Here is a 19,387-nt window from a genome sequence, read left to right as displayed (position 1 = left end):
ACAACAGCGAGGTCTTTGGCAAAATGGAGTGACTCCAGGAGTTGGGGCTTTAAGGAAATAACTGCACATGAGTGGGCACCTCTGGGAATGTGGGATACTCCCTCCCTAACCCAAGCCTGGCAGAGCTGCCACAGCAGCCAGGTACTCCCGCAAAAAACAAATCTGCCAGGGAAGTGTTCACGCCTCAGGACCGAAACAGAGCCTCTCCTGGGCTTTGTGGGGCTCCTTGCTGTGTTGGGGGACCCCTCCTCTCCCTGGAGCCAGCTGCTGATGTCACTGCAGACAGTGCCCAGCTGGGGTCATTTTGGGGGAGGGAATGTAGGAATCCCAGCTATTCTGTCTGGGGAATGTGTGGCAGGCCGGAGGAGTCTGCGCCTGATGTGCCCAGCCAGGGAGCCCAGCAGGAGAAAAGAACCCTTGAGAAGCTGGATTTCCATCCAGGGCACCCAGTGGGGTGGATTGAAAGGCTCAGGGCTTGAGTTCACCTCTTCCAGACCCCCCCAAATTGATGGGGTGACAATCTAGAGTGACCCTTGCTGCGCTGAGCTCAGCCCCAGCCCTGGCAGCATCACAGGGCCCCAGGGCACCCCACAGGACACAGCCCCAGGAAACCCAGGGCAGCAAGCCAGGGGAGAGATGGAAAACACAAAAAGGGGAGAGGATTTGAGGTAGCCCCATCCTCAGCCTCCAGTCACACAGCAGATGGGTTGCCTAGTTTTCTCCTAAGGGAGCAGGAAAAGGGATAATGAATGAATTCAGCCTGGGGAAAAAAACTATTAGCACATCCCAAAGCATGGAAAAATCCTCAGTTATTTGGGGATGAAGTAGGAAAGAGAATTTCTGTGTTTCCATCACCATCAGTGAGTTTTCAGTGGGATCCATCTCCCCTCTTTGATCCTGCAAGCATGAAAGCTGAGGCCAAATTCAACAATCCCCACTCCAACCCCAAACACCCAAAGGCATCTTAAACACAACCCTGTCAGGAAATTGGAGATTTGCTTTAAAAAAAAAAACCCAAACCCAAAGTGTGACAAGAAAACAAGCACAAATCCCAATGCCACATATCCAGAGGTTGGTTTTTATTTGCTGTCAGGTCTCCAAGCCCTTGGGACTCCTTGCAGGCAACGTCACCTTATTATCATTCCATTCCAATGAAAATGCTGTGGGGGCGTTTCTTTGGCAACGTGGAAAATCCCCTGAGGTTTTAGGCAGATGAGGACCCTGTGTCTGCACATGAAGGGCTTGCTCACAAGTGTTGTGGAGAAAGGGAAGGGTGCTGGCTCCCCATCCTGCCAAACCCAGAGCTCAGCTGGCATCTGGCACTGAGAGCCCTGGGGAAGTACCAGCCCTGGCACCCTGCTTAGGGCAAGCCCTGTGCTGCAGGGAAGGTCTAGAACAGGCAAAAATGAGTAAAAGAGGAATAATTGAAGCTGCTGGAATCAGGAGGGCACCCTGACATGGCAGGACAGCACAGCACCCTGACATGGCACTGCAGGACCCAGTGGGCCTGAGCCCTGGGAGAGCCACTGCATAAAAGGTTTCAATAAATCATTTCATAAAGCTGAGACCTGTCTTGCTCAGCACCAGTGCCTTGGAATTCCAGCCCTGGGGAGCTGAGGTCCATCCCCAGCCCTGGGGAGCTGAGGTCCATCCCCAGCCCTGGGGAGCTGAGGTCCATCCCCAGCCCTGGGGAGCTGAGGTCCATCCCCAGCCCTGGGAGCTGAGGTCCATCCCCAGCCCTGGGAGCTGAGGTCCATCCCCAGCCCTGGGAGCTGAGGTCCATCCCCAGCCCTCTGCAGACAGGACGTGCCCAGGAGCCAGCAGCGTTTCCAGGTGGGGAGTCTGCCTTGGGAAGGAATGAGGAATATGCAGCCACACTGTCCCTGTGAGCCTGCATGCACAGACATGTCCTTCTGTCCTGCTCGCCCTCTCCTCTTCCTCTCCTCCACTGTTATTTTTCTCCCCTGTTCGTCCAGGTGGGGCTCAGGGACTCAGGAATTCGCTGATCCCGTCCCTTGCAGAGCCAGCAGAGCACAGGCACTTTCTCTGCACACAGTGAGGGCTGCCAGGTGAGCACCACCCTTGTTGGACCCCGCAGAACCCACCCAGGCACCCCAAACCCATCCAAAAACCAATGCTCCTGCTGCCTGCCAGCTGCACAGTGACAGGGCCAGCAGCTCAGCTGAGCCTCCCCTTTCTCTCCAGCCCAAACACCAAACCCCTCTGCTTTCAGCCCCCAAATCCCACTGTGGGGGTGTCTCAGCAGAGCACCAGGACATGAGCACAGCCCAGCAAAGCATCCCCAACCCCGGGGTCTGAACAAACTGCAGGGGCAAAGCTCCACATGGACCCAAATCTTTGTTCAAATGTCTCTTTTCGTTTTAAGCAGGAGACGTTCTCAGTCTGCCATTTAAAACCATCCGAACCCCAAAGCAAGCAGCAGCGAGACACTTCTCTGCCGTAGGAAAATATCAAAAAGTATCAACAAAGATATCAAAAAGTATCACCAAACCCCACTCTTAGTTTAAAAAACACGTGTAACAATATCCTGAAAGTTAACAGGAATGGGTGTGTTTGCAGTCTCCATGGCTGATACTTCAAAAAAAACTTTGGGTTTTTTTTGGTGGATTTTTTTTCTTTTTTTTTTCCAAAAAAAATCCCGTGTCCCAAAGCCTCCAGGCCAGCTGGCTGTGGCACATCTGTCCCAGCTGCATCCTGGCTCTGCTGGGTCACGGCTCCATCCATCCAGGGGCAGCCAGTCCCTGCCCAACCGGGCTCAGACAGGAGCCAGAGCAGCACAAAGGGGGATCCGGGCAGCGGGGTGAGCTCCGGACCCCCCGTTCCATCCATCCCCTGCTCAGAACAGGACCTGCTCGCTGTTGCCATCCCAGCAGCCCATCCAGGCCAGCTGTGCCGCCCATTTACCGCTGGCCACCACTCGCAGCTTGGTCTGGTCGAATTTCCAGTACTGCTCATCCCGAAAGAAGTAGAGGGAGCCGTCTGTGTGGGTGAGAGCGCCGGCCGTGGCCGGGGGCAGCCCTGCCCAGTCCCGCAGGCTGCGGGGGTAGTAGGGCTCCACGCCCAGCGGCTCCTCGCCCAGCACGAAGTACTTGGGGCCTTTGAAGAGGACGAGCCGGCGGAGCTGCTGGAAGTAGAGAGCGGTGTCCGGGTGCCGAGGGAGCCCCAGGGTGCTGCATTTGCGGGGAAATCCTGACTCCAGCTTGGAGCCGGCGTAGCGCCAGCATCGGCCGCCTGCGGGGAACGGGGTCAGAGCAGGGGTTAGAGCCCCGGTGGGGTTTGTGGCAGGAGGAGATCCAGATGTGGACGGACTCTGCCACAGGACCAGCCTTGTGAAGTGTCAGTGACATCCGTCCCACCGGTGACCCAACAGGAACCACTGCAGGGCTGCCCCGAGGACCAGGCTGGGGGGAAACTGAGGCACGGCAGCTCAGGGGCTTGAAGGCATGGAAAAGGACCACCAGGGACAGAGCAAGGCAACCACCGTGCTGGCAAACCTCCCCCTGATCCTGCACAGCGAATGGGACAGTCACAAACAGATCCAGCTGAGGCTGGGCCATCCCAGACCAGCGCAGAATTGCGATGGGGAGCGGTGGCTCGGCTGTCCCCACAGCACCCTGTCCCCACAACAGGGCAGACAAAAGCCCCTTTCTGCTCACAAGGCACAGCCTGACGCAGCCCTGGGGAGGATGGAGGGAGTGGTGAGGGCTGGGGGGGCAGAGGGGCTTTGGCTCTGCCCCAGCTGCAGCACAAAGCCCCTTTTCTAAACAGCCAGTGACAGCTTTCCCCGAAAAGCTGGGGCTGACCCTGGCAGCCAGGCTGCCTGGTTTGACCTTCCTCTCCCCATCTGGCTGCCAGGCAGCTCAGGGATGCTGTTCCAGACATTGGGGCAGTTTATGGATGATATCCCAGCTCCTGGGGCAGTTTATAGGTGATATCCCAGCTCCTGGGGCAGTTTATAGGTGATATCCCAGCTCCTGGGGCAGTTTATGGATGATATCCCAGCTCCTGGGGCAGTTTATAGGTGATATCCCAGCTCCTGGGGCAGCTCAGGGATGGTATCCCAGCTCCTGGGGCAGTTTATGGATGATATCCCAGCTCCTGGGGCAGTTTATGGAGGATATCCCAGCTCCTGGGGCAGTTTATGGATGATATCCCAGCTCCCAGAGCAGCTCAGCCTCCAGTCACAACACAGGGATCCATGTGCACCATTAACCCCCACACACACCCCTGCACCTCGTGGTTTGGGGAGCATTTTCTCCCCAAGATCCAGCACCTGGATTTGCTTTGGCACATCAGTGAGCGCTGCTCTCCTGATGGGGAAACTGAGGCACGAGGAGGTGATGTGGCTGCCAAGGCCATGTGGCTCATCCACGGCAGAGCACCAAACCCAGGGTTTTGCACAGCCAGGACACAGCAATACCCCAGCTCTGCTCAGGGACACAAACAGGAGCTGTGTGGCTCCAGCCAGACCCAGACAGCCACACCACAGGCAGGGGCAGCCCCGAGGGGAGTCCCCTGGCCGGGCCTCACCCACCTTTGAAGAAGTAGAACTTCCCACTGAGCTGGGACCAGGTGCAGGCGTCGATGCTGGCGGGGAGGCCGGGCCAGCGTGGCTGCAGTGGCCGTGGCTCGCTGGCGTTGCCGCTCGCCGACACCACCCAGTAGTGGCTGCCCTTGAAGATGTAGAGGTTGTGATCCCCGTCTGTGAGGCAAAGGGAGGGTGCCCCAGGTGAGAAATTTTATTAAGCCACCCCTGCCCAGCTCCCCTCTCCTCCCCATGCAGCCCCGTGGTGATTTGGGGATCCTCAGGGTTTGGACGTTTCCTCCTGCCTTTCCAGCCACCCCCTCAGCTTCCATAATTCATTGCCTCCCCTCCAGCCGTGAGAGGATAAATGCTGATCACAGTTCAAGGCTTATCTTGCACAGCTCAGCTCCTGCAGTGATTAATCCTTGCCATGGCCCAAGTTTTAGGATGTTTTCCCTGCTCCTGACACATCTCTGTGGCCTCAAGGTGCACTGTTTCACTGTGCATCAGTGATGCCACCAGTGCCAGGAGCTGTGGAGCAGCCAAACCCCCCTGTCCCACCACGGGGAGCTGCAGCAGCACGGGGACAAGGGCTAGGGGTGCACGTTTTGGGAGAGGCTGACGCTGGCCAACACCCACCAGCGGTTATGGCATCGAAGAAGGAGTGGCAGTAATAGGTGCTGAGGCTCCTCTGCTCTCGGTCCCTGCTGTACAGGTCCGTGTTCCAATCCTGGAAGTGAGTGAAGACTTTTCCTGGGAGCTGGATGGCCGAGCCCTTGGAGGGCTTTCCTGGGATGAAACAAAGGGTGATGAATCCAGAGAAGGGGCAGAGAAACAACTTTTCCCAAAGCACAGGGACTCCCAGGACTCCCAAGACTCCTTGTCCCACTGTCTGGTTCCTATCCCACTCTGTAAGATAGTGGCAAAAATCCCTTGGTACCCCAAAAAACGCACCAGCTGAACAAGTGGGCAGCAAATCCAACCTTCCCTGCCCTGGAGGCGCTGGTACCTGTCCCACCTCCTGCCTTTTCCTCCCCAGCCACACACAGGGATGGGCCCCAAGTGACTGCATCCCTCTCCCCTTTCAGGGACCTGCTCCCATCCCTGCTGCTCGCTCTCCATCCCAGAGAACAGCCCTGGAGGAACCGAGGGACGCTCAGGGCTCACCGTACAAGTTCTGGATGGCCAAGATGTCATCCCAGCTGAGGACAAAATCCTTGCTGAGCTTCTTGTAGTAGGGAGACATCAGGGCGCTCTTGACGGGCGAGTGCTGCAGCCCCAGCGTGTGCCCGACCTCGTGGGCCACCACGATGAAGAGGTTGCGCCCTTTGCCGCTGTGCAGGGACCAGCGCTCGGCGCTGTCAAAGTGGGCTTCTCCTCGCAGGGGGAAGAAGGCGTGAGCCAGGGCACCTCCTGGGGACACCAGAGCCATCAGGGACCGCGGCACAGCCGGCACACGCCGCTCTGCTTTGCCTAAATGTGCCTCGGCTTTGGGTCTTGTCGGAGGAGCCCGTGGTCGGAGGGTGTTGGCAAGTGGGGAGGGACTATCAGGAACACCTCAGCCGCCTGGCAGGGTTGGGAGGGGGGACCCCAAATCAGACAGCAAACTGGTGCAGACTGGGCTGGAGATGCAGAGCCTCCATCACCCACAGCCCTCCTCCCTGCCAGGGAAGAGCCCACGTTGTAAAAGAGCACCTTAGGAGGGGGAAGCGACCAGCACCTGGCCCATCGAAGGCATTGTTGAGTCCATCGTTGTGGTCCCCGTGGAAGAAGGTGAGGCGGATGTCGGCGGGGCCGTCCTGAGCCTCCCAGAACACCAGGGAGGACACGTTGCTCCAGAGCTCGAAGGCGGCTCTCACGGCCAGGCGCACCTCGTGCTGGGGCAGGTAGGACGGCCAGTTCACCACCCGGTACCGCAGGTGCCGCTTGTGCCAGCGCCCACCTGCAACGGGAGGAGCTCAGCGAGGCTCCCTGGGCTTGTCCTGCCACCCAGGGCTGCCTGAGCGGGAGGAAACTTCATGGGAATGTCGTGGTTTTCCCGAGCCGAAGTGGAAGTTGGGGCAGGTGCGTCACAACGATTAAATCCTTCTGAAGGTGCCACCGCTAGAGCCCAGCCAAGGCTGAAAGGCTGAAACCTCTCTGAGGAGATGAGAAGCTTTAAAGTCAGCTTTTGGCTCCTCATCCTCTCCAGAGCCAAATCCAGCATGGGTTCCTGCTAGGAGGTCCCTGCTGCCTGGTGCCAGCTTCAAGCCCAGAAGATGCAGCCCAAGGACTGGATTTCTGGGAGAGGAGTCAAAGCCACCTCTGGAAAGGTGGGACAAAGGCAAAGGAGTGGGAAGGGCTCAGCAGCACAGCTTAGTGCCCAAGGCTTCCTTAAAAGATTTCAGGGGAGACAGAGCCCTGATATCACCAGGACAGCTGGGGATGAAGATGAAAGATGACTTGTGACTCCCCCTAAGCTCCCCCAAACCATTGACCACACAGGAGGGCAAAGATGAGAGTTCACAGAGTCACTGAACAGCATCACAGCCTCCTCCTCATCCTCCTCCTCCTCCTCCTCCTCCTCCTCCTCCTCCTCCTCCTGGGCTCAGGATGGCTCCTGCAAGGGACACGCTGCATTTTGGGGCTTTGGAAGGAAATCCAGAGGCTGCAGGAGGATGACAGGGCTCTCCTGAGGCCGTCCATCACCAGCCCTGCCAGATGCACAGCCAGCCTGACACGGCTCAGAGCCTTTTCTTAATCTCGCCTTCGTTTTTCCCATGTCCTAATCACAGCTGGCCCCGGCCCTCCTGCTCTCTAGGAATCCAGTTACTCATCTGTGAGCCCAAAGAGAGCTCACAAGGAACAAGAGGCCCAGTGCTGGACACACAGGAGCACAGAAGGATGCTTGGAGCAGAGTCAAACCCCTTAACATGGGTGAAATGACTCCCAGGTCAGGCAGCCAAGTGCTGGCAGGTATTTGGTTACTGCTCTGTCCCTAATATGCATTATTAGTGCCAAAGGTCAGCAAAACCTGGAGATAATTTCACTGAGTGCTGGCCCCTGCCCTCCCTGCACTGAATGTGGGGCCATGGTGACCTGGGAGATGTCCAGGAGCAGTGAAACCACCCCAGAGAGCTGAATTCCCCCACAGGTGGGAGTCGCATCTCTAATCACTGCTGACATCAAGTGAAAATAAAGAGCTTTAAAACCTCCAAGTGTGTCCTGGGCTGCATGGGAGGCACCCACAGCAGCCTCCCCACGAGTCCAGGATGGGAGAGCAGAGCATTCCAGACCCCAAAGCCCCCTCGGTGCCGGTGCTCACCGTGCTGTGCCGTGCGCCGTGCCCGGCGCGTCCCGGCAGCGCGGCTGTCGCCGTCATCGGTGCCACACCTGGGCAGGGCCATCTGATGGAGCGTGGGGGCATCCAGCAACCCGCTGGGAGGGAGGTGGGACACCCGCTGGAAATCCCTGCAGAAGGGTTATAAATACATAAATTTATATAAATAAATAAAAATACATAAAAATATTTATTTATTCATTCATTCATTCATTCATTCATTCATTCATTTCATTTATTTGTTTGTTTGTTTATTTATTTATTTAAATATTATACTATTGGCTTTTCACAAGTATTAAGATGAATGCTGTATGTATAATTTATCAATAGATGTATGTTTGAACTGTCTGCTTAGTTAGGATAATATTCAATGAACAGATGATGGGGACCCTGCTGATTATCAGCACTCCCTGTCTGTGGAAAGAAGGAGCCAAGGCCCAAATTAAAAGATGATAAGAGAAGAATTAAAACCACAAGCCAAGAAACACACATGCTCTAAAAAGGTGGATCTGTGGAGTGGCCATGCTAAACAGTTCCTGGAAAATGTAAACTAGTTAATAGAAAAGTTTGAATATGCATAAAGTCCATGAATATGCATTAAGTAGATGCAGTAGAAATGGCATATAAAGGGTGTTTCCAAAATACCAGGTGTGCTCTTGGCAGAGAGCCAAGCACCTGGCTGTTTTAACCCTTTGTTCTATTGTCTTTTTTTTTTTCTTTTTTTTTTTCTTTTTTTTTTATTAAACCTCTTAAAATTTATCAGAACAGTGAATGTCATTTTTCACAAAAGGAAGGGAAATACCAGCACCCACATCCAGCCCCCACACCCCGTTTTTTGGTTGTGTTCGTGGCCGGGGTTTGACCTGAGCCAGGGTTTTCACCCCAAAAGCTTCACACCCCAACATCGGAACTTCATCCAGCTGGCAAAACAAGAAGGATTTGGCTCTGCAACCACGGCTGTAAATCACCTCCTAGCAGGGCAAAAACAAACAGGGGAGCCTAAAAATGCCTTTTCCAGTTTATAACCCCGGTTATTCCACTTCGCATTTAATTCTGCATTTGGCTTTGCGCAAGGCCAAGCCCGGGATGCTCCCAGAGCCGAGGTGATGTCTTTAGGAGAAATCCAGGCAGGAGCTGGCAGCTCTTCCCCTCTGACATCTCCCAGCCATCCCCAAGCTCGGATTTTATGGCGAGGCGAGCACGGGGCCATAAAAGGCCAATAAAGCAGCGAGAGGCGGGTGGCAGCAGCCGGCACCCAGCTGCAGGAGCCGGGCACGGAGCCGCCTTTCCAAAAAGGACTGGCTGTGCTTCAGCATCAGACCGTGAGACAGAGAGCCTCCAGCTGCAAAAAAACCCCTCTGGCTGCAAAAAAAAAGCCCCTCGGAGTGCTGGCAGCATCCCTGGAGCTGGAGCTGCTGAGTTCTGACCACGGTGTTGAATAGAAGTGTTATAAGTGCATAATATATTATTGGCTTTTCACAAATATTATAATGAATGTAGTTTCTTTTATTTCTCTCATTGATGAAACTTTAAAATAGTGGTATAGTACATATCTATCTATCTATCAATCTATCTATCTATCTATCTATCTATCTATCTATCATCTATCTATCTATCTATCTATCTATCTATCTATCTATCTATATATGTTAGGTTATAACATGATATTAAAGCACAAAATACTTTTTGTCTGTATAACCCAGAGACTGAAAAGACAGTCAGAGACCCCCCCTGCATTCTTGGCTTATCTTGTCCTCCAAGCCCTCCAGGTGAAGGATTTATTGCACACGTTATCAGAGGATATAAAACCCAGTGGCACCAAGAAGATTGATCTATTGGGAAGGGGGCAAGGTAAAAACTAAACACAGGAACATCAAAAAACTGAAGAAGAATGTATGAATATGTATGAGAATTTATGGATATGTAGTAGGGTTTTGTTTAGGGGACAATCCTTTGTTAGTAAGGTGAATGCAGAGACACCCGGCTGTATCTGTATAGTTTATTTTTATCTCTTAATTGTCTTTCTATTAAACTTTTAATTTCTATCAGAAATATGTGAAGCTGGTTTTTCTCAGAAGGTTCCTACCTCAGTGCCTCGGTGAACTCGGCGGGGCTGTGTGTGCCCCCCCTCTCCCTGAAGTAGCCGTACTTCTCCAGGAATAGCTGCAAGGAAAATCGGGAAAGGGGCAGCTCAGAGCACGCGTTGGCTTGGGAAGGAGGGGAGAAAAGGAGATGGGATGTCAAACAGTGCTGCAAACCCCAAATGCCCGCTTGTTTTGCTCCTGAGAGCTCTGCGCCTCCTGTGCCAGGACGGGTCCTCCCCATCCTTTGGGTGGCTCTTGGGGTTTTTGGCCACCGCACCACGGAGGCGTAGGAGGAAAGGAGAGAGAGATGAAAACCCTCTGCAGCCGTGTCATCCGCAGCCAGAGGCGACCAAAGGCACAGCTCTACTGGTCCCGGCTGAGCTCAGCCATTCCAACAAAGGCCCGAGTGGGGCGGGTGAGATGGGGTCAGGCTCAGCCTCCCCCCGTTCCCATTCAGGATGTGCTGCTGCAAAAGTGGGGGCGCTCCGGGCGCAATTTGCTTTGCCAAACCATTCTTCTTCTTATCGGCCCTTGACACGGACGGAGATTGCCTCTCTGAACTTGCTCCAGCGCTTAAATTGTATTTTAAAGAAAATAAACTGCTCGGGCTGCTCCTCCCCAGCTTTTGGAGGAGTTTATAGCCGGGCTTACAGGAATGCTCCACGCCCGCCTGCCCCACGGCCAGGGATGTCTGCAGGAGACAAACAAGCTGCCCAGCATCCTGTTAGTGCAGCAGAGCCGCAGTTCCAGCCATGAATAATAATCAGAATAAAAAGTGAAAGTGGCGGCTTCCCTTCCTCACATCCCAAAGGAGAGGAGTGCTGAGCACCAGGAATGCCACGGGCTGACCCACACAGCAGGGCTGCTGCCCTGAGGGATAAAAGGGGGTTTTTAAAGCTGTTTTCCCCCCAGCCCGTCTCGGGGTTGGAGTGTTGACCTCCACTCAGTGCTGCTCCTGACTGTGGGTCACCCACTTCTCCTTTCTGTCCCTGCAGAGGAGGCAGCAGCCCTTCCTGGGCCTTGTCACCCGGCAAGGAGAGGGAATGCTTTATGGATGTGGCAGTCCCGAGCTGTGCCAGGGCCTCTCCCCCTCCTCCTCCTGCCCAAACCTTCTGCCTGCCATGAGCAGTCATCTTCATGTCATCCCCAAAGCCATCCCCCCGTGCTGCCACCTCCCCGCGGGCAGGGCAGCCACATCCACGGGTGCTCTGCAGACCTCATCTCCCCCAGTTTCATCTCCCCCAGTTTCATCTCCCCCAGTTTCATCTCCCCCAGTTTCATCTCCCCCAGTTTCCTCTCCTCCAGTTTCATCTCCTCCAGTTTCATCTCCCCCAGTTTCCTCTCCCCCAGTTTCATCTCCTCCAGTTTCATCTCCTCCTCTGTGCCCCTTCTACCTGGAGCATCCCCCTCCGGCAGAGGACCAGCAGATTCCTGCCTGGACACGCTCTTTACCCAGCCCCACACAAAGAATTTGGCTGGTTTTCCCACCAAAGCCGCCTGTCTCAGCTGGAGGCTCCAGCAGCTCATCCCAGCAGTGCCAAGAGCCTGAGCATGGCCAGAGTGACCCAGGCACCTCAGACTGGCCAGTGAGTCAGGATAAATCAGGCAAGTGCCACACTGGCAGGGAGAGCATTGGCTTGTTTGTCAGGAAAAGCCACAACACCGACCCAGGGATGGATCATCCAGCCTGGACTTTCCATTCCTCAGGCACACCGGGATAACCCCACATTTACAGGGGCACCAGGAGGCAAAATCCAGCAGCAGCAGCTCGGGATGAGCATGCAGGGATGGAGGATGTGGGGATGGAGGAGCATCCTGGGGATGGGGTGGCTTGGAATCCTCCAAGTAGTTGGAGAGGAGAAGGCATCTGGCCCTTTTCCTCTGTGCTTGTATTTTTGTAAAGTTCTCCTGCAGAAGCACGAGATCACATATAAGGGTGCAGGGTGAAGATCCCAATGGTGACATCACTGCAGATAAATGTGAGCTGAGAACAGCCAGGATGGAAAGTCCTGGCTCTCACGCCACGGTCTGAACCTTTCCTAACACAATTTTGCATTCACTCAGCACAACCTGAAGATCCTTCCTCGCCTGGAACCCAACACAACCCCATCATTAAAGCGTGAAAATGCTTTTTCCTCACCATGATCTCATGAAGGCTTGAAAGCCCATCTGGACACGTCAGGGTGCACAGTGAAAAAAGCAACTCCTGTCCCAGCAGCTGCTCTTGAGCAGCACCAGAAGGCACAGAGGTCACTGGCTTTATCATTCCTGCCCAGAGCTCCTTGAGCTTTGCAACTCCAAGCAAAGCAGAATTTTCTCTCTGGTTTCTGACCTGTGCCACATTGAGGTTCTCACACACAGGCATCAACTGCAAAACCATCAGGAGAAATTCTGTTACATTTTCTAGACACATCTACTGTCAGCTGAGGGTGATGGTGATCCTGGAAACACGGAGCTGCAGGAGGGGGATGTGCTGATCCCCCATGCTGTCAGGAGTTTTGGGGGTCCAGGGGAAGCCAAGAGCCCCATGGCACAGTGTCCTGTGCCCAAAGCAGTGCTCGAGGCTCCCCCAGCACTGCACAGCCCCCCAGAGATTCCACTGCTGGAATCTGGCACCAGCCCATTAAACATCTCCTGAGACTGCAATGCAAAGTCTGGCAGTGCTGGGAAAACCCCCTCCCTCCTGCCCCAGACGGGGAAATGCTCTTTTCTGTACAATGGGAAAAGAAAAACAGCAGGAAACCAAGAGAAACATTAATATGAAATATGCCCAGTTTCCCCTCTGTGTGAGGAAGGGAGAGGAGGATGGATCTGGCTCCTGGGAGCCGGTGCTGGGGCAGAGAAGCCCCTGGGGCTGCAGCAGGGACAGCAGGAGGAGTCTGGGGGAGACAGAGGGACCCTTCCCATTTCAGGGCTCTGATGTGGAGCCTGTTGCAACCCTGGAAATCATCCCTGCCTTGGCTAAAGCCAAGGAAACACCTTGCCCTCGACCACAGGCATCCCGGGTGGAAGCCAGCCAGCAGCAAACACAATTAGCCCTCCCTGCCTGGAAGCTGGGATAACGAGAGTGCCGAGACATCAGGCTCCACTCCTGCCTGCTCTCCCCCCCAGACACGCCAGCTCTGGCTCCTTTCCAGCAGCTGAGTACCAGAGAAGCCTCAGACTGAGCTCCTGCTGACCGTGCTCCCTCTGCTCTCTGGGTACAAACCCAGTGCAGGGTGGGCAAGCGCTTTGGGTCGTGATTGCAGGCGCTGCCACCACAAGCTGCACCTTCAAAGTCTTTTGTTTTAAATCATGACACAGCCCAGGTGGATCCTAAATCCTGGTTCCAGCATCCCCAGGCTCATTCCACATCATCTCATCACCAGAAGGAGCACAGCAGCTCCTGCTTTTCATCCTCAGTTTCCCCCAGTGCACACACACGAGGAGAGCTGGCCTGGGCCGTGTTTTCGAGTGGTCACAGAAGGAGAAGCAGCTCCTCCTGCCCATGGGGTCCCTGCTGCCTGTGAGCTGCCTCCAGAAGATGTCACATCAATTAAAAACGCTCATTTGCTTCCGCTCATCCCTGCAAAGCCTCAGGCAGAGTCCGCGCGCCGCTTTTGTGTAAGTGTGTGTATAAATATCTCTGTAAATATTATATCCACAGACACAGGGAGACACACGAGAAGGGGCATTAGCAAGCACAGAGCCTGGTCATCCTCCCACTGCAAAGGCAGAGAAACCTCAGCTGATTGTCACACTTAAAGCCCTAAGCTCTGTCTGGCTGCTGGATGTTCCCCTGCTGCGCCTAACCCAGTCCTGAAGGAATCTCCTGTCCCGCCTAGCACTCCTAAAAATCTACTTTAGCAGCAAATAATGCACTTGTGACTAAAAATGGGGAGCTGGGGTCTTCTAAACTCATTCTATTTAACAATTGTGTTGTTTATAGTATAAATAAATAATGAGATAGAGTGTTTCTCTCGATCTTCTAAAGCTGAGAAGCAATAAGCCAGGTCTAACTAAAACCCCTCCTGGTTTCACTGACTGGATGTGGCTTGGAGCAGCTTGGTCTGGTGGAAAGTGTCCCTGCCCATGGCTGGGGGTGGAATGAGATGAGCTTTAAGATCCCTTCCAACCCAAAGCAATCCATGATTCTGTGATAACTCCTTGGGAAGCAGCCAGCAGCTTTGTCCTGGTACTGCCAGCACCCCCCACCCCGATGGGCTGCAGCACCAAAACTCCCAAATGCCACCCAAAACACTTGGGGAAAACAGAGGAAAACACTGGGCTTGGCCAAACCTTCCCCTGCGAATACCAGAGCAGCTGACAAACCAGTTTGGTCATGCAGACTGGTTGTGTTTTCGTGTCTAAGGACAGAAAGGAAGCGAGTCTTGCCCTCCAGCGGGGTGGGAGCCGGGGGAAGGCGCCGCAGCCCCTTGCCCGGCGGGTGATGTTTGCCCTGACAAGTGGGGATTGTTTGGGGGAGAAGCAGGAAGAAAGCCGGGCTGTTTGTGCTGTGGTGGCTCACGGGGTGTAAATCACACCGGGACACTCGCTCTCCACATCAGCAGCAGCGCTCAGGGATGCGGTCCCAGGGGTGTTCCAGAGCCCAGGGATGCCTCAGAGGGGCGATTCCTCCTCCTCTCCTTCCATCGCCGTGCTGAGGCTGAACAGCAGGGTGGTTTTGTACAGGGAGGAGGATTTCTCTGCCTTGTTTCAGAAGGAAAACGTGGGATGCTCTGTGCCCCAGCTGACCCCCGAGCCCCACCGCGTCTGTGTGGTACCCGGGACCCTCCCTCCATCCAGCTGTGCTCAGCATCCTGCATCCCAACTGGCTGCCTGCTCCCTAAAGATGCTCAGCTGGACACTGGAGCATTTCCCAGCCTAAACCCAGCCCAGAGCCTGGAAAGTGAGGTTTGATAAGTGGGAGAAGTCGGTGTGCACCAGATATTGCAAGATGGAAAGGAGAAGGGCAGGACAGGGCAGGGAGAAAAAATTGGAAAAAAATAATCTAAAATGAGAATTATTCAGTCCATTAGTCCTGTTTCCATTCCCTGTTTTTCTCAAATTTCTCCCCAGTTTTTATTTCCATCAAAACAGACCTGGAGCTTCTCACACAAATCTCTGCAGGGACTTCATTGTCCTTTATCCTTGGCTCCACAGAAGCTCAGCGTGCTCCTCAGTCCCACCACGGGCTGAGATCTCACATGTCCCGTGTATTTTACACAATTCCCCCGGGATCAGGGGATCTCGGGCATTCCCACCCCCCCAGCTGCTGTCTGAGCACAGCCCAGCCAGACACCAGCTCTGCCAAACAATCTGCTCTCTTACATTGGGCCCTCTCCTATCTGGAGCTGATAAGATGATTTCACATACAAATGTTTTAAATTAAATTTTCGAATTTTTCCTTATTTTTTTAATTTATTTTTTTTAACTGCAATTGATACAGATACAGTGAAAATGTGGGCACCAGCCAGGAAAAGCACACAACTGGACATTTTCACAGTATTATGCAGCTAAGTTTACACAACCTATTGTTGCTAACTGTGGCTTTTTAAAAAGAATTTTAAAAAAAATAATAAAATTTTAGAAGCAAAGCCTGGAAGTGCTCTGAAAGCCACAAGCCACCAGAACTATTTGATGTTATGGGAGAATTTCAGCTTCCTCCTAAAAGAAAATTAACTGTTTAGTTTATTTAGACGAGTTCCACACCCCAGCCTCTGCATTTCCATTGTGTGTGTTGTCCCAAAGTCCCTGGCCAGCACTGCATGTTCCCTTGGGGAAACTGAGGCAGGGAGACAGGAAAGTCACTTGCCCAGCAACTCCTCACTCCTCACAAGGGATCTGCCACAATCCTGGGATCTGTTCTGAAGCTTCAAGGGAGAAGAACTCAGAAGTCACCAATGAGGAGTGGAAAGGCAAGTTTGGATTGTTAAAGCAGTTGTTCCAAAACAACTGGTTTTATTTTAAAGTGAATTTTAAATTATTGGTTTTCTGAGCATTAAAAACTTTACAGATTTATTTTCTCCAGGTGGCATGAGGGGATGAGGTTTGTGCACAGTGGGAAAAGCACAACTATTAATGACCTCTCTGAAGCTGCATCTCCCAGCAGAAGAAGCCTGTGCATCAAAACACTCCTGAGCATTCCTGAGCACTTTTCCTCTCAGAGCATGTGCTCAAAATCCCAATTAATTCACCAGGACTTGCTGGCTGAGGTTGAAAATTAAGCATTTGTGCAAATGTACATTGGATCGAGGCCTAAACAAGAAAAAATTCCCAATATGAGCCTTTGTTCACCAGCCAAATCTCACACCTTTGTCCTCCCAAGGCAAACAGGAATGGATGTTGGCACTTGGTGACAATGACAGCAGGACAAACAGAATAAATCCAAACAGAGGTGATGGGAACAATCCTGGGGAGAGGCAGGCAGGGGAAGGACTGGCTTTTGTCCCCTCCTGATACAGGGAGATGGGAAGGTTTGCAGGTGCACATCACCTGTGGGGACACCTGGACACAGGTTGAGAGTGCTGGGTTGTCCATCCTGGACAAGAGAAGGCTCCAGGGACACACAGAGCCCCATCCAGTGCCTAAAGGGGCTCCAAGAGAGCTCAAGAAAGATTTTGGACAAAGGCAAGGAGAGATAGGACAAGGAGGAACAGCTTAAGATGAAATAGGGCAGACTTGGATTAGATATTGGGAAGGAATTGTTCCCTGTGAAGGTGAGGCCCTGGCACAGGGTGCACAGAGCAGCTGTGGCTGCCCCATCCCTGGAAGATTCCAGGCTGGGTTGGACAGGGCTTGGAGCAACCTGAGATAGTGGAAATGTCCCTGCCCATGGCAGGGGATGAAATGGGATGAGTTCTAGGTCCAGTCTAACCCAAACCATTCTGTGATTCTCTGTGGCCACAGCCCCTGGCATTCCAGCACAACCCAATGGCACAGCCCCATCTCCAGCTGGCACAGCCACTCACCTGTGCCACACTCACTGCGTGTAGCCAGGGCACACCTGGCTGCACAGGCGTCAGGAGCTCGTGGGCACTCACCCGTGCTGGGGATGTACTTTGGGGACACATTCATACCCATGGCACGGGCACACCAGGGACATGGGCACACCTGGGACATGGGCACACCGGGGACATGGGCACACCAGGGACATGGGCACACCTGGGACATGGGCACACCAGGGACATGGGCACACCTGGGACATGGGCACACCTGGGACATAGTGACACCAGGGACATGGGCACACCTGGGACATGGGCACACCTGGGACATAGTGACACCAGGGACATGGGCACACCTGGGACATGGGCACACCAGGGACATGGGCACACCTGGGACATGGGCACACCTGGGACATAGTGACACCAGGGACATGGGCACACCTGGGACATGGGCACACCAGGGACATAGTGACACCAGGGACATAGTGACACCAGGGACATGGGCACACCAGGGACATAGTGACACCAGGGACATGGGCACACCTGGGCCATAGTGACACCAGGGACATAGTGACACCAGGGACATGGGCACACCTGGGACATGGGCACACCTGGGACATAGTGACACCAGGGACATGGACACACCTGGGACATGGGCACACCAGGGACATGGGCACACCTGGGACATAGTGACACCAGGGACATAGTGACACCAGGGACATGGGCACGGGGACATGGGCACACCAGGGACACGGGTACACCCCTGCCACTGTCACACGGAGGGGACGCACACCCAGGACGCGCTCCCGCCCCTCCCCGCCGGTGCCGGTGCCGGTGCCGGTGCCGGTGCCGGTGCCGCTCCTACCTCCGCCTGCCGCCGCTGCCCCGTTGCGGTGGCTGCGGGCCGAGCAGCCGCCAGCAGCCCCATGGCCAGGGCTGCCCGCAGCGCCGCTGCCATCCCCGCTGCGCCGCCGCCGCTCCGCTCACCGCCCGCCGCCCCTCCCCGCCCCGGCCCCGGCCCCGGGGGCGGCCCCAGCTCCAGCCCTCCAGCCCCGGCCGAGGGCCGGGCTCCGGCAGCAGCACCGAGCCCAGGGGCTGGCCCTGCTCGGGGCTCCCCCCCCGTGCTACCCAGCCCGGGGGAATGAATGCTTGCCCTGTCCCCTGTCCCCTGTCCCCCGGGAGCATCCCGCTGCCGGTGCCTCTCTCCTGCCAGCTGGGACAGCGCTCTGTCCGCTTTGAAAAGTGGAAAAGAGGAAGCAATTCCAGCTTTTCCTAAACCTGAGTTCATGGCCCAGCACACGCGGAGGCAGGGTCGTGCTGTGGGCCAGCACTTGCCATGAGCTCAGCAGCACAGAAGCTGGGCCAGCAGTGCAGCCCCTCCTCAGGCAAAATCTACACTTTAGAGCAGTGCTCTCCTCAAGCTTTACATGATAACCACACTCTCAGGGCTGTGGTTTGTACTCCTTCTGCTTAAATTTCCCTCCGTGGGCAAGGAGGGGCTGTTTGCTGCACCGTGTCATTGTCACAGCTCTCCTGCAGCTCACACACAGCTGATGATCTTGAGGGTTGCAGTGACAAGTCAACAGCTCTGTTTACTCACAGCAGTATTTTGTTCCACTGTTTTGTTTTAATTTGACTAAAGCAAAAGGATGTTTTGATTCTGCTTTGGTTCAAGGGGAAAATAAATAGGATGTGACTTGTCTGCTTTTGTTTTCATGCCAGCTTCAACCCCACACCTAATTTTAAAGCTCCCAGGCTCCTTCCTCCAATTTTTAATCATAACCAAAACCTGAAGTTACAGAAGCCTCTGCTGAGTGCAGCTTGAAGAGAGCTGCAGAGAGCCTGTGACACTTTGCTTTAGAGCTGCACAGGGATATAGGGAAGGGAAGCAGCATTTGAAAGAGAGAGTAAGTGATCCACATAACATGGAAAAATATGGAAGTCACGGAGCTAAAAGGTAATAAATATAGGAGAAATGAAGGTTTTGTGGCTGGGCCAGTAAGAACTGACTGATGAGTTGCTGGAGAGCACAGTGGGCAGTTGGCAGAGCCTGAGGGATGGTGTGAGGGGAATACTCAGCCCTGGCAGCAGGGAGAGCCAAGGGATGGCCTCTCCTCAACACAGGTCAGCCTCACGCTTCCTTTCAAAACAAGAACAGCTCTGTCTGCAAATGTATCCGTGTTTGTGTCGTATCTAGGAAGCAACTGATCCATCTGCTCTTCCACTTAAGAATATGGATGATGAGAAAGTGACTGGCTGGGCTCCAGGCAGAGGCAGGAAACTCCCTCCTCTGCTCATTGTAATGTGGGGAAGTGTCTGGGAGGGCACCTGCAGCCTCCGGAGCCGCCAGCTTTCCGACCGGGCATTTCCCGGGGCTGCTGCCTTAGTCCTCAGGGGTTCTGGCATTCAGATGGAGAAGAATTCATCCCAGCCTTGGGGATCCCAAATCATATTTCTCTGCAGACTTTTGGCTGGGAGTATGTCGTGGTTTTAAACCACTAACTAAGAAAATTAT

The 19,387-nt window shown here is 54.2% G+C and overlaps 1 protein-coding gene across 2 annotated transcripts; it reads right to left on the bottom strand.

The window, feature by feature from the left end:
• Positions 1-1,064: 1,064 nt before the first annotated feature.
• MMP28 (matrix metallopeptidase 28) lies at positions 1,065-17,871 on the bottom strand. 2 transcript variants are annotated; one of them, XM_086859900.1, is made up of 8 exons: positions 17,738-17,871; positions 9,952-10,028; positions 7,851-7,996; positions 6,267-6,488; positions 5,714-5,959; positions 5,186-5,335; positions 4,556-4,723; positions 1,065-3,252 (listed from the first exon to the last, which is right to left on the bottom strand). In XM_086859900.1, the coding sequence occupies exons 1-8, from the start codon at positions 17,828-17,830 to the stop codon at positions 2,858-2,860; spliced, it is 1,497 nt and encodes a 498-aa protein (XP_086716026.1). In that variant the 5' UTR covers positions 17,831-17,871; the 3' UTR covers positions 1,065-2,857. The 2 variants fall into 2 exon arrangements, with proteins under 2 accessions (XP_086716026.1, XP_023794932.2); XM_023939164.2 differs by lacking the exon at positions 17,738-17,871 and having other exon boundaries at positions 9,952-10,324.
• Positions 17,872-19,387: the final 1,516 nt, after the last annotated feature.

Source organism: Cyanistes caeruleus, chromosome 21, assembly GCF_971803275.1.
Source record: "Cyanistes caeruleus chromosome 21, bCyaCae1.hap1.1, whole genome shotgun sequence".
Taxonomy (NCBI): Eukaryota; Metazoa; Chordata; class Aves; order Passeriformes; family Paridae; genus Cyanistes; species Cyanistes caeruleus.
The sequence above is the reverse complement of the archived record's forward strand: the minus strand, read 5'-3'. Positions and strand labels throughout refer to the sequence as shown.